The sequence below is a fragment of the Eimeria acervulina genome, genomic scaffold, assembly GCF_000499425.1.
Source record: "Eimeria acervulina Houghton genomic scaffold, Eah_scaff54, whole genome shotgun sequence".
Lineage (NCBI taxonomy): Eukaryota > Apicomplexa > Conoidasida > Eucoccidiorida > Eimeriidae > Eimeria > Eimeria acervulina.
Window position 1 is genome coordinate 50606 of NW_013549742.1, and position 13543 is coordinate 64148.

The 13543-nt window shown below is 53.7% G+C and overlaps 2 protein-coding genes across 2 annotated transcripts; both read right to left on the reverse strand.

The window, feature by feature from the left end:
- Positions 1 to 1023: 1023 nt before the first annotated feature.
- Positions 1024 to 6194, reverse strand: EAH_00010520 (cyclic nucleotide-binding domain containing protein, putative; the record flags this gene model as incomplete). Its single annotated transcript, XM_013395107.1, has 9 exons — positions 1024 to 1757; positions 1964 to 2123; positions 2515 to 2910; positions 3631 to 3722; positions 3919 to 4075; positions 4378 to 4526; positions 5087 to 5203; positions 5453 to 5591; positions 6009 to 6194. 9 exons carry the CDS (start codon positions 6192 to 6194, stop codon positions 1024 to 1026), a joined length of 2130 nt encoding a protein of 709 aa, XP_013250561.1.
- A 4184-nt stretch (positions 6195 to 10378) lies between these two features.
- Positions 10379 to 12109, reverse strand: EAH_00010530 (hypothetical protein, conserved; the record flags this gene model as incomplete). The annotated part of the gene is made up of 1 exon (XM_013395108.1): positions 10379 to 12109. The coding sequence occupies one exon, from the start codon at positions 12107 to 12109 to the stop codon at positions 10379 to 10381; it is 1731 nt and encodes a 576-aa protein (XP_013250562.1).
- Between the last annotated feature and the right edge of the window lie 1434 nt (positions 12110 to 13543).

Genomic DNA, 13543 nt, shown 5'->3' on the forward strand with positions numbered 1-13543 from the left:
CTAGATGGTACTGAAACTCTCCTCTGGCGGAGCGGAGTTGCTGAAGGGGTGGCTGGAGCATATCTCTCTTTCATGTTGTTGCGACCGCCTGGTGAAAGGAGTTGACCCAGGGACTGCGTAGCTGGAGGCGGCCAGGCACCCAACGTTTTAATCGGTGGTACTGCTACAGTCCCTCGTTGTTTAACGGTGGAATCTTGCTGCCGCGGTGTAACACTCCCTTGCGCCTCCTGGTGAGAATCGTACTGTGGGTGACCTTTGGTGGGGTGCGCGCCTTCCAGCTTGGTAGCCTGGAAGTGTTTAGCGCGCTGCAGCGCCACCTGAACAGCAGGATATGAAGCTTTTCAGCAGGTCGAGTAGTGATAGACAGCTGAGATTTTCTATACTCCGGGCGTAACTGATGGGGAACTTCATGCGTGAAAATGTTCATGAAGACACTCCCTAGAGCTAAAAAAGTAAAATAATCCTGAGCAGGAGTAACCATCTGTGTAATGGGGTGGTGCTAGAAGACCCTAAGGAGCCCTAGCGAAAAGCCTTTCCAAACAGCTGCACTCTGAAACTGAGCCTATCTTTTTCGAGGGTCAGGCAGTCGCGCTCACTTGAGCTTCACTTTGATATTGGCAGCAGAACTTGTTGTTTATGTTCACTGCGTCTCTGCTAATGTTTCGGAAGAAGAACTCGAGGGCTGCAAATAAACGGCTGAAAGCTGATTGACCCAGCTTCTGTGCGGCCACAATCGTGGAGGCGCACTGCGCAGCATTGAGCTCCCTTCCCTGCACCCTTAGAGCCCTCCCAAAATCAAGGAACAGTTGTGTATGCCCACGTGCAGGTAAATGGGGCCTATCGCCAAAGTGGTTGTTTGTTACTATATGATGGGGAAGGACAGCATGGCAGTTGCAGAGGATGTAGGATACTTTCTTCTAGTACACTAAGTCCAGTTTCCTTGTTGGTGTTGTTAGGAGCCATGTAAACCCAATTAATGCAGGCTGCTTTTCGACTGTCTTACGTTCCACCAGCTGGCTACGGCTATCCAGAGGACCCACCAGAATCTGAAACAATGGGGTGTCCTAAAGCAAGGGCAGAAGCGGCGCATGCAGCAGCTTCTCTTGCGGCAATCGCCTCCGCCAATGCATGCGCGTCAGCATTACCCACCAGTTCAGGGCTGGTTGAGCCGTCCGCAGGCTTTGTGCTGCAACTGGCCCCAGCGCCGCCAGCGGTCAAAGTGGGAGTTCCTTCTCCTGCCAGCCTTGTACGGGTGTTAGCAAACCGGCGCCTAAAAATGTTGAAAGAAGCCGAAGCGCCCCCAGGGGAGGATCCCCACGAGGAGGTGGGGGCTTCACGCGGCCGTGGCTCCCCCTGGTGAAGCTCTTCTCCATGGAGTGCCACCCGAATGGGCTTGGCTTCCGAAGGCCTTTGGGAAATAGCAAGTGTCCCATGGAATCCTTGGGAATGCTGCTGTTTGGGGAGGCAGCAGTATGGAGTCCCTTTTGTATCCGCAGGTAATTCGGCTTGAGGAGCCGGAACAGCAGATATACCTTCGGAGTCTGCAGGCACAGGACTCCTTGGTGGCGTGGCAGACGCTTGCTCCTGCTCGTGGGCGTTGGGGCGCCCAAGCTCGCCCTTTGTGGACGATGAAGCCGCTTGGTGCCGCTGCGTTCGGCGTTGCTTCTGCTGCTGCAAAAGCTGGAAAGTGGCGTGGTTAAGCACCGCCGTATGCGGTTGAAAGCAAAGAAGGTTTCGAGTAAATCGATCGAAATGGCCTAAAGGCGCACGAACGATAAAACATATTAGCGGCTGTAACGCCCCCTCTGCAGAAGCACGCCGCAGTAGCCTAAAGGCGAACGATACAACATATTAGCGGTTGTAGCGCCCCCATAACACTCTCCCATCACCATACCACTTTCCCCATACAGCCTGGACATGTTTCGCATGTGGGTAGCAACCAGGAGTACGGGAAATGGCATACTGGCTAGGGATATTGATGATGCATCAATGTACTTTCCCATCTGTTCCGATAGAAACGGCGAAAAAGTAAGCGGCAGCAGAAACCCGTTCGTCCCGGTCGATGCTTCCCCAGCACCTCCATTGTTCTCTGTCGATGCGAAGTCACCACTGCTTTGCGTGGCCTGCACAGGACAACAGCTGGTGCCATATACAAGTAGCGAACAGAATGCCTCATGGAAATGCGTGCTGCCCTGTGCTGTGTCTCACATCGCGCTGATGCAGCAGTTCCAACCGCCGTATGCGCTCTTCCTGCTTTCCAATGCGGCGCTCCAGATGTTGTAGCAGCAGCAACCCAGTGACTCGCACTGCATCTAAAACACCTGCATGGGAGATTGACGGCGCAGACTCAGTGCAACTCGAAGTCGTGTGAATAGCCGGAACACAACGGAAGCTGAAGTTTAATGGTCATTTAGTTCCCAACATACGATTCCACACGGCAGGGAAGGCCAGTTGAACTGTGTGGTTAAGCAGAAGCAAACACAGAACGGTGTTCATGCCATCTCTTCAGCTCACCACCGTTGCAGGTTTACTGGCCGCAATAACGCCAGTCACAGGTGTGTACAGCTGGAAGGGGACGTACGCTTGTAGCTCACTGGGTGGCATATGCTTAAACAGTTCGGACTTGGAGATGGAGAAGACCTGCGTCTTCGCGGAGAAGGCAAACACAGAAAAGGGCTCTGGGGAGTCGAAAAACAAGGAACAGAAGTTGACTATGCACCCTTCCTGCAGTAGCGCCAAGTCCAACTCTTCTAGCAACACAGAGGCTGGCGAGTTCGTTGCATTCCCGGGGGAAATGTTCGGCTCAGGCAACACTGCCCTGTCCTGGTTCCACGCAATATTGGCGCCGGGTGGGGGCGGCGAGGTGTTGGTGCGGTTCCCCGCTGTGGCGGGACGGCTACTGTCTCGCACCTGAACGCGATGCAACAACCTCCATCCGAGCTCTCAAGGATACCAGCGTCCAATCGAGATGCCTGGGCCCGAAAGTATGGGGTTCAGTGCAAGTTGCGCATGCTGTAGATGCTAGGGGGCGTTGCATCTTTCTTTGGGTGCCGTGAATAGCGAACTGAGATGTACTGCAGGCGACGGGCGCTGTCGTTGCTGTGGTTGTTGCACTCAGGGAATATTGTGTGTGCGGAAGGCGACGTGCACTGCATCCGTGAGGAAGGGGTAGAAGGAATCAAAAGGCTTACGGTTTTGTCACGCTGCTGTCGGAGGGCTCGAGAGACCACTTGGCCTTTAAGCATCGCAAAAGGCAATTCTTCCTTCCCTCTCTACTTGGCCCGAAGCCCCCCGAATGCCTTGGGTTGAAAAAGTGGAATTGGACGGCGTGTCCATCTCTACTGAGTCGTAATCTATTTACTCAACACAGTGGCCCTGCACTTAGTGCTGAATTTGCTGCAGTCCCAGACAGTGCCCTACAGCCTAGTGCCCTGCATACGATCTCCTTCCCCTCCTAACCCCCGGTGCTGCGTGGTGCCCTCCCCCTCACTGACTGATGGAAGTCACGGCAGATTGACCCTCTGATGTTCCAGCGCAGATTGAATGAAAATCGCCGATATATCTTCTACAGTGTCAGCGAGAGAGACGCACAGCAAACAATAACAGGTCAAGTGGGATACTGCCCCTTACTCTAGCGTGCGTTGTGTTCTGGTTCATCCACCAAGGCTGTTGCTGCTGCCAGTAATGACCCCACCGTCGTCGTGTCCTTAGAACGCACTCGCCTGCGCCGTCGCGGACAATGCAGCAGAGCGGGTGGGTTTCAGCATGATCTAACTGGCAGCTTCTGCTTTCTGCTGTAGCTACCCTGTGCCGCTGAATATTCGCGCGCAATGCTCTTTTTTGCGCTCCTGGCTTCTTGTGGCCAAATGAGTGCAAAGCATGCATGTTTCTGGCGCACAAGCAAAGTGAGTTGCCTACCCTTGACAATAAGATAAAGTGTATCCTCCTTGTTTCCCTCTGTGCTCAGCGGTACGTCCTTCTGCAGAGTAGCTTCTTTAAAGAAATAAGTGAGCTGCTCCACCACCAGCTTGCGAAGTTCTTTGGCACCAGGCAGCACCTGTCGCAGAGTTTGAACCTGCAAAAGACGAAGGGTACACAAAGAGCGTGGTTGCAGCATAGAGCGAACGGTTTCTAAGAGCAGTAAACTGAGATAAGAAAACCCAGGCAATCTGGCTCCCCAAGATGCATGCTCAGGGTATACACTAGGCTCTCAATGCCGTCGTCGCCAAAGCATCAGCTAGGCAGCATGCACAGAAAATGCTGCACTGCATTCTGTGTGTACAGGGTCCATGCGTTAGGGTCGAGGCGTCATTAAGGAAGGGCAAACTGACAGAAGAATTAAAGACCTCCATGCAGCGTTTACTAACACAGACTGACGACGGAAGCTGTCCGTCCCACCTTGTCATCCGTTTTTTGTTTTAAAAAGTTGCCGAGACAGTGTTGAAATGATTTCTTGTCCAATGTGAGAAAAAGAGAGTCGCTGTGGGTCACCAGCGCCGCCGAACGCACGTCGTTGCGGATTAGCCCTAGGACGTAAGAAAACAAAAAGCACCTCAGTTGGAAGCAGCTGCTTTTAGGCGTTTCGCATTCGCTGGTGATGTTTCTGAATTATGACGAAGACCCCAAGCGCCTTAAACAAGCATTTCCTTAATGCTCCGATCGCCTCGGCGCATGTGAGTCTGCACATCTGCTGGCGCTGCTCTTCTTCTCTCAGCTGCAGGGCAGAGTCGCAAGAAAGGGAAGGCTCAGGTACAGTATGCCAGGAGCACATGAACTTGCCAAGTTCTCCAAAGGAATGGCCTTCGCCAAGTACAGCCACGCAGCTGTTTTTGTCCACGCGCCTCTCGCGTGGAATCTCACTGGCGGCTTCAGGCAACAACACATCCGTCCGGTGTTGCTAAGCAGATGAAGCAGAGATGCACTGGTGTCAACTCATGCCTATTAAGGGGCTGCATGGGAGGCAACTGTTAAAGTAGATTGCTTTGACGGCACTCGGCTTAAGGAGGAACCCCTGCGCAAAGCCATCAGAGGGAAGCGGCGTTTTGCCGGGGGTAACAAAGACTTTACTGGGACGGTTTGGAATTACCCTGTCCCTGTTTTGGCGACGAGTCCCCCTGATCAGTTGTTTCGCGCTCCGGCACATCTTTTAGCTCCTCAATATACACCCCAGCCTTGCCCGCGAGAATGAGGTACCAGTTGTCGGCTGAAGTAGACCCATGAAGGGCACACAGTTGCTCTCGTGGGAATCGTGCGGTATGCGTAGCGCAGGTCTCTTGACTTCATCTCCAAGACGCTGTTTCAGTACTTTAAATGCAAGGTTCTAGTTCTTTGCAGGCAACCACAGCTGCAGTGCTATTCTCGTACTGCCTTAAGGGGCCTAACTGGGGGTCCTGATCGCTCGGCGAAAAAAAAGGAATATAAGAAAGAGGAGACAAAGTCAAGGGAGGCTCACCTGGGTCTCCCTTATAGAACACTACTCTGTCTCGCTTCAGAGTGGTGTAAGTCATGTGTCGGCAGAGCTCTAAGGACATCTCCGCATCCAACTCAGCGAAGAATTTGTTATCCCGCACCAAGTCAAAGATGCACTCCACCTGTTTGTACACACACTACAGCACCACAAGGCCCCCAGAGTTCATGGAGTAGCAGAGGCCTTTCCATGCCGCAGTGGCTTGCATTAGGAGGAAATAGGGCGCCAATGCCAGAGCTAAATATGGAAAGTGCACGTGCGAGGAACGGAGCCGCTGCTTTCCAAATTTTGCAACTCCTCAGGTAGTCTGCGCCTGTTCCAACGCTTGTCCCGTCATGATCAACTATCTGGACTTTATCCCTAAGGCTTGGGACGTTGTGAGTGAGGAAAAGCCAAGCTGCTAGAACCCTTTCAAGCCGTTAGGCCTCTATGCCCCATCTCATATATAAAGCAACTGGCGCTGCCTGTTCTGAAGAGCCATGCGCTCCTCAGCAGCTAGCCAAAAGGAACCAAGCTTGCTGGCTGCTGGCTCGTGCTTTACATTTTCTCTGCTTCTCTCAGCCGGGGGTAGCTGCAAGAGCTCGAGTGTTGTTGCGAATTGTTCATTGGTGGCAAACTGTTCAAGGGGAACTCTGTCCTCATCTTCCTTCGTCTCATCTTCATCGGAGAGCTCTGAGCTGAGGTCTGACGAACAGTCAGAAATCTCAGGGTTCGCCGGAGGCGGCATTTCTCAAGTTTTCAAGCCGGAGACCGGAAAAACGCTCAGCGCCAAATCCCGAACTCGAGTTGGCAGGCTAAAAGGAGCAGCTCAGCTTGGGGCATCAAGCGAGAACAGCGGCAGAGACTCCTCAGCTAGGGTGGAATTCGGTGGACCTCTTCTGAGATGACAAACCTCTGGAGGGAACTCCCCGGATGAAGACTTATTATCCCAGTGTGTGCGGTGCAGGCACAAGCATCTGCAAGCGTGTATACGCCTAAGTACAAGCATGCACATGCATATACATATTCACCTATTCACGCGCATTCATACTTATTCTTTGAGATCCACGCAGGCTGAGGACCGGAGTTGACAACACTGCGGGGTCACCTCCGCGGTGGCGCCTCCTGTGTGGTTCTCCGAGAGGCCCTCTATTCAAGCTGTAAAAAGGACACACTATTAAATTATATTAGTTGGTCGTAGAGATGAGACGCAACTGCTTTTCCACTGCCAGAGCGGTGTTGACAGAGGAGGCAACAACGGCTGGGTGGAGCGGCGCCGGGCAGTCAGCACCTGCAGCCTGCGTTGTGGGTTGAAAAAGAGAACAGAAGCTTGAACTTTCCATTGAAATAATTTAAATTTTGTTTAAATTGCAAGGAGCTCTGGCAGCGGTCTTCGTTTCAAGCCTCTACTTCCCCTAGCGGCCCAACGACAAGGACTTCGAGCCCCAGCCGCTGCCGCTGTGCTGCTCGGCGTGCACCGACGGCTGGTGCTTTGCAGCGAACAGAGCGCCGAAAGTAGCAATCATTCGATGCAAAAGCCTATTAATAATATGGTATAGACAAAATCCAGTTCGCTTCGTGGAACACCCCATTTATTTACCCATTCGCAACTCGCTCTGCCCGCAGGTGGCCACCATCACCCTACCTGAGTGGCACATCGCGGCGGTCCCGATGTGGGGTTGAAGCAGCAACGTCTTTTACTTCAGTCTTTCCAGTTGTTTCCATCAGGATAAATAACAAGAATGATAATTACCTGGACCTTCATCTGCCTGCTAAGATATGGAAAAATATAATCTGGTTGCAAATTATGTATGGCCGTGGAAGAACGCTCGACTTTTGCAGCAGTGAAGCATTGAAAAGGCAAGGCTCATTTGGTTGAATTGAGTGAAGACAGCATAAGAAATGCAAGAGAAAAATTGTGTGCTGTAGTACTCAGCAGGCAAGTGGCATGAGCAACAATCATGACCGAACAACTGATCAGTGGGGACTCCAACACTACTTACCTTCTTCTCCTGCAACGCGAAGGTACACAGAGTAATCTCTTAAGCGTTCATTCTGGAAACACACTGCAGCAGAAGGACTGAAAGCGACCTCCTGTGAGCCGTTGAAACCAGCCCATACCGCTTTTTAAACTTGAATCTATGGATCTATTTACATGCAAGAACAGGATAGTGACTCCTGTGCGTCTCTCTTGGTTACGCTGCTTGCAATGTGCGGCTTTCATTCAAACAAGCCTGGCAGAAGGGTGTAGTTGTTGAAAGCAACGGGCTGTTCTTTCGTCGCTTAGTTCAGCTGAAAGCTGCACCACCTGCACCTGCACTGCGGGAAAACAGCAAAACGGAGCTACACGAACAGCTGTACATCTGGTGCATAAATGCACTTTTAAAATTTTCAAGTTGTGTGAACTGCTGGCAAAACGTATTAGGCAGAGCCCCTCTTTGAAGGGTGCAACGACAACAGCAATTTTGACATCTGCTTGCGCTGAGATGGACGAATGCACCGCGCTAACCGTTTTTGCTTCCATTTCTCTCCCTCCTTTTGCGCCAGTAGCCATAGTGCCTGACCCTAAGGATTATGCGCTTCAGGGGAATTGCTTGCTTTTGAGCTATACTTCTTCATGAGCTGCCACGAACAGTCCGCCCGTATGCGTGGGGACGTGCTGCAGCCCCTACCTGTTAACTGCTGTATACCTTTTCGGCTGTCTTCACAATCAGTGGGGCATTACTTTCCTCCCCACTCTCTCAGAGGAAGTACTGAACTTATCCGCAAACATTGACAGCCTCAACGTGCCCAATTGTCACTTTGAAAAACTGTCATAGCCCGACGTCAGTAGGTGGCAGTAAGGTCGGTTTTCGTTCGCTAGCGAAAACAGAAGAGGTGAAGACAGCGCCAACGCAGCCGGGTATAAAGGAAACTGAACAATAAATAATTCGACCAATATACGATTTATTCTCTTTTCCTTTCACCTGCAGGCCCTCTCTCGTTTGTTTTTTGTAGGCGCAGGCAAACTGTTTCTGTTCGTCCTCAAGTAACGCACATCAAGTATGTGCCCTCCCGTGCCTTCACCCGTATTATTATAGACATGATACTCAGCGACTTCACTCAGACTATGGCTGACAACTCTAAGCTAATATGCACAAGCGCCTCCGCTGTTCTTATTTGCTGTTGTGCGTAGGTCGACGGACTCCAACGCCTCGACACTTCCTCTTCGGCCCTCTCAAATGTTCACCAAATGTTTCCTCCCGCTTCCTTTCCAGAGAGCGCTCTCTTCGGGGACAGCCCACAATAAAAGACTCAGCATATATATATATATATATACATGCATATGGACGCGCAAACGCATTGCCACTACGTCTGCAGTTTTGACCTTGAGACCCAAACTGCGATTGCAATGAGGTAAACAGAGCCAGGTTCTCCACCCATGGGGGCCACTTCTTGTCTTGTGCTTCTAATGAGTCTATGTCTTCACACAGTGGCGTGAGGTGAGTTGTTTTCGCCTGCCGTTCGCTAATATCCGACGAAGGGCTACATACGGTTACACTAGCAGTATCTATAACAGCAGCAGCAACAGCAGCAGAAGAAGCAGCAGTAGCAGCACTAGCAACAGCATGAGCAGCAGCAGCAACTGTTTCTGCTGCAGCAGCAGCAGCAGCAGAAACAGCAGCGGCACCAGCAGCCCTTCTAAAATGCAAACGAAGGGTTTGTGGATAGCGTTTGGTTTCGCTCGCCTCCCTCCCTCTTCGTAAGAGAACGCCGATTGTATTGGCGCTGTATACTCCTGAAGTACTCTTCTCCATCCTTTTCTGTGCCTCTCTTTGTGTTTTGCTTTTCTTTGTCTTATTATTATTATTATTCTTAGTCCCCTTACGCCCCTTTGCTCTGCAGTTCGGTGTGCCGGATTAGCTGGCCCCACACCCCTCTAAACAGCTGCGTGCTGCATACATTGCATCACTTAAATGAATATAAGCCATTCGACTGCTCGTGCCAGTGCATTGGTTCGTTCGGTGTCTGCTTCTGTTATGGTGCCTGTGGAGGTCCTTAAGGATTGCAACTCTGCGTTTGTATGTGTTAATGCTGCCTTCTTGCATCTTTCTCTTTGCTTGCATGAGCGTATCCCCACATTTAAATGTTTTTTGTCGTTTGCAGTTTCTTCTTGTGACGGTGCATGGTGCTGCTTTGCTGCAGTGCCTTCAGATATTGATGCTGCTGGTACTGTTGCTGCTGCTGCTGTTTTTGCCGCTGCCGTTGTTGTAGCTGTTGTTGCAGCCGCAGGAGCCGCGCGCAGCTGAGTTACATTTGAACTGCCGCCTTGCATGCACCTCTGCCTTGTCACCGTACAGGAGACTGCTCTGTCCCATTAGGGAGGAAACAGCAAAAACGAGGAGGGTGGGGAAGCCAAACACCCAAGGGGCAGCAGCTGCTGCTGTAGCACTGGCTGTGCAGTGCAGCTGCAGCAGCTAGACGGACTCGTCGGGCAGCAGCGCTGACAGAAGCCATGACTGCAGCCTGCGGCTGGAGCAGCTGCAGCATCAGCAGCGGAGTTAGGCGGACCTCGAGAAGTCTGGTCCGAGCCAAACAGCAAAACACAGGGGATGCTGCTGCTTTTGCTTCTGCAGCTGCTGCTGCCGCTGCTTATCCCTGTTGCCAACACACATTCAGAGACGAAAACGACTGCAATCCTACTCTGTAGCTGATGCAGCAATTATTGCAGCAGCAGCAGCAACAGCAAAAGCAGCAGCATGGTGGCGGCTGAAATGCCTGCTGTAAGTGCCGCAGCAGCTTTTGCTGCACCTACTGCTGCAGCAGCCGCAGCAAAAAACTACAGCAATAAATGTAGCAGGCCAGCCTTTCCATACGTTTGTGTTTGCTTATCGCTGCAGATGAGAGACCTTTGTGCTGCTCCTGCTGTTGCTGCTGCTACAGCGGCTGCTGCTACTGCTGCTGCTGCTCCTCCTTCGAGTTATCGTTGGCTCCTTCACTGCACACGAGTGACGCAACAGGCTGTCGTCCCTCTGCTTCCTGCTGCTGTTGCTCTTGATGCCCTTGCTGCAGTTGGCCCTGCTGCAGTTCCGGCTGGTCGTGTTGCTGTTCCGCCTGTTGTTGCTGCTGCTTCTGTTGCTGTTGCTGGCTTTGTTGTTCATGCTGCTGGTGCTGCTGTTGCCGCGCCGCGCTGCTGCTGTTGCTGGCTGTCTCGAGTGCGTAGGCGAAGACGGCCTGTCTGAGGGGGGGGCAGGCCTGCAGGCAAGAGGAGACAAACGCCCACAACTCCACAAAGGTTATGTTGCTGCTGTCTGCCACTTCCAGAGGCACTCCGCTGCAGGCGCCCACGATGCTGCTGCTGCTGCCGTTGTTGCTGCTTCTGCTGCGCGACTGCACCGGCAGCAACCTATAGGAGAGCCTGCCGCTCCTGTAGCTGCTAGGGAGGCTGGAAGACTCTGTGTCGGTGTCCCCCTCTGCTGCAGCAACAGCAGCAAACAGCCCCCGCTCCTCTCCAAGACCCCACGCTGCATCTAACGCCTGCAGCGCTGCAGGCAAGTCTTCTGCGGTCAGTCTACATGGCTCTTGCTGCTGCTTCTCCTGCTGCTGCTCATCTTCCTTCTGCTGCGGCTCCTGGTTCTGGTTCTTACGCGGCTCCTCGTCGTCACCCCCTTCCTGCTGCTGCTGCTGCTGCAGCTCCTCAAAGTAACTGTAGACGATGCGCTCGGCTTGGGGCCTGAGGGCTTCGAATGCTCTCCACCCCCTTTCTTCTCTTACTTGGGCGGCCACTGCCGAATAAAACGGCAACTCCGAGTGTCGCAAGTGCTCTCCCCGGATCCACGGCCTTGCTGCTACTGGTGTTGCAGCTGTTGCTCCTGTTGCCGTTGTTGCTGTTGCTGCGTTGCAGGCAGAGGCAGCCTCCTCGTACTCCTCTGCTGCCTTCCCTTGGCGCAGCAAATATTGCGCCAGCCACACGAGAGGGTCGAAGCGGTCCTTGAGGCCCTGTCCCAGGTAATGACAAGGGGGATGGGCCCTTTGATCCGGCGCTACTTCCTGTTGCTGCTGCTGCTGCTGCAGGCTCTGCTCATACTGACGGTCGTCCGCCTGCAGCTGTTCAACGAAGCTGCACAGCGCCGCCAAGGCGCTGTCCAGCACCGGCAGCAACCTCTCACACAGGTACAGCTCCAGGGCCTCATGGGGAGGCCTGCCTGCTGCAGCAATTGTTTCACGAGCCAAGGCCCCCCAAGAGGCAGCTTCTGCTGCTGCTGCTGGTTCTGCTGCTGCTGCTAGTTCTGCTGCTGCTGCTTCTGCTGCTGCATCTGGGCTTGCTGGAGCATCTGCTGCACTAGCAGCAACAGCAGCACCAGTAGATGGGGAAACGATTGAGTCGAGCAGCGCAGACACCGGCACTGAAGGATCTAGAGCGTCTGCCAGGCTCTCTGCCCCAGCAGCTGCAATATCTGCAGCGCTGTCCCCTGTGCCCCCTTCTTGGGGCCCCGCGGGGGGCCCCCCGTGGTGGCCCCCTCTTTTGGTGATTTCAGGGTAATAGGCTTCCCTGCTACGCCGCAACTGATAAAGCAAATACTGCGCAAGGGCCATCCTCCGCTTCAACTGGCTACGGGGGCCCCCAGAGGGCCCACCAGAGGGACCCTCGGAGGGGCCCTCCCCCCCAGGTTCAGCTACCATCTCCTACTTCAGGGCTTCTCCCCTGGAGCATAAACCCTAAGCTGCCACCTCCAGAGTTAAGTCTGACCCTTTTTGCCTCTCCAGGCGATAGGGGGGCAACACCACAGGCCGCTGAAGCTGCTGTCCCGAACTCGCCGGGGGCCCCAACCCTCAAACATGGGGGCCCCCTATGGCCTCATTGCAATGGTGACGGGGCTCGCAAGGCGCCAAGCTGAGGGCAAGGGGGGCCCTCAGGGCCTACAGTCTCCAGCGGGAGGGGGTGCCCTTCGAGGCGGCAAAGAAGGGCCTTAAGGCCTCATGCCGGCCCAGCGGGGATGTCAGAGGGGGATCCCCTTGAAGAATAGACCAGCAACAAGAGTCAGAGCAACCAGCCCTAAGGGGAGCAGCAGGAGTAGTAGCAACAACAACAGCAGCAACAACAGCAGCAGCGGCAAAGGCAGCGGCAAAGGACACCACCAGTTTACTCGGGCAGGTTGGAGTGCCTCGGAAGGTCTATTGGGCCATTAAGGGAGCGGAACAGCCTCTATTTCGACTAATAAACATATAAAAAAGGTTAAAGAATTTTTTTTGGGGCAAAAACTACAGAAGATGGAGGGGCAGAACACCAGGACGCTGGGGCTGGTGACCTGCTGAGCCTTGCGCACCGCTGCTGCTGTTGCTGCTGCTCCTGCTGCTGCTGCGCGCAGCTGAGGAGGAGCAATCCACGTGGAATTTCGATGAAATATGTTTTGATTTAAACATCTTACAAACTGTGCAGGCGGCACTAGACCTCCAAGCGCACACCGCTGGGGCCGAGCACAGCTGCGGTGGAGGCCTTCAGGGTCACCTTCCCAACCGTAGGAGCAGCAGCGGCAGCAGCAGCAGCAGCATCACCTGATGAAGCTGGCCATGTCTCTTTGATTCCCTGGACCCCGGAATGCGCAGCCCCAGGCGATCCCTAAACCCTCAGCTCCGGCCCTAAATTAGATCCAAAGGCCCTCCCCCTTTGCTGCTGGCCCTCAAACACCTAAGCCTAAGCCTGAAGCGCTCACCAAGACGTGTCGACTGAGACAACACACCCTAGCATTGAACGCAGGGAGCTAGAAGGACTCACTGGGCAGGACGAACAAGCGGCAGCAGCGGCAGAAGCAGCAGCAGCAGCAATTCAGGCAGCAGCGGTAGCCGAGAGATGCGGTTTGAGCAACCCCAGTTGCTCCGGTGCTGTTTAGAGAGAACAACGGCACCAAGGGGTTCTCTAGAAGCACAACGAAAGACGGCAACGGGCACTACCCCCCCAACAACAATAGCAGCAGCAGCAGCAACTGCAGCAGCAGCAGCAGCAACTGCAGCAGCAGCAGCAGCAACTGCAGCAGCTGCAGCAGCAACTGCAGCAGCAAGTTAGCGCAGCCCGAAGGCGAAAATGCATTTCGGGGTCGGTGGAGACGACACTCTTTT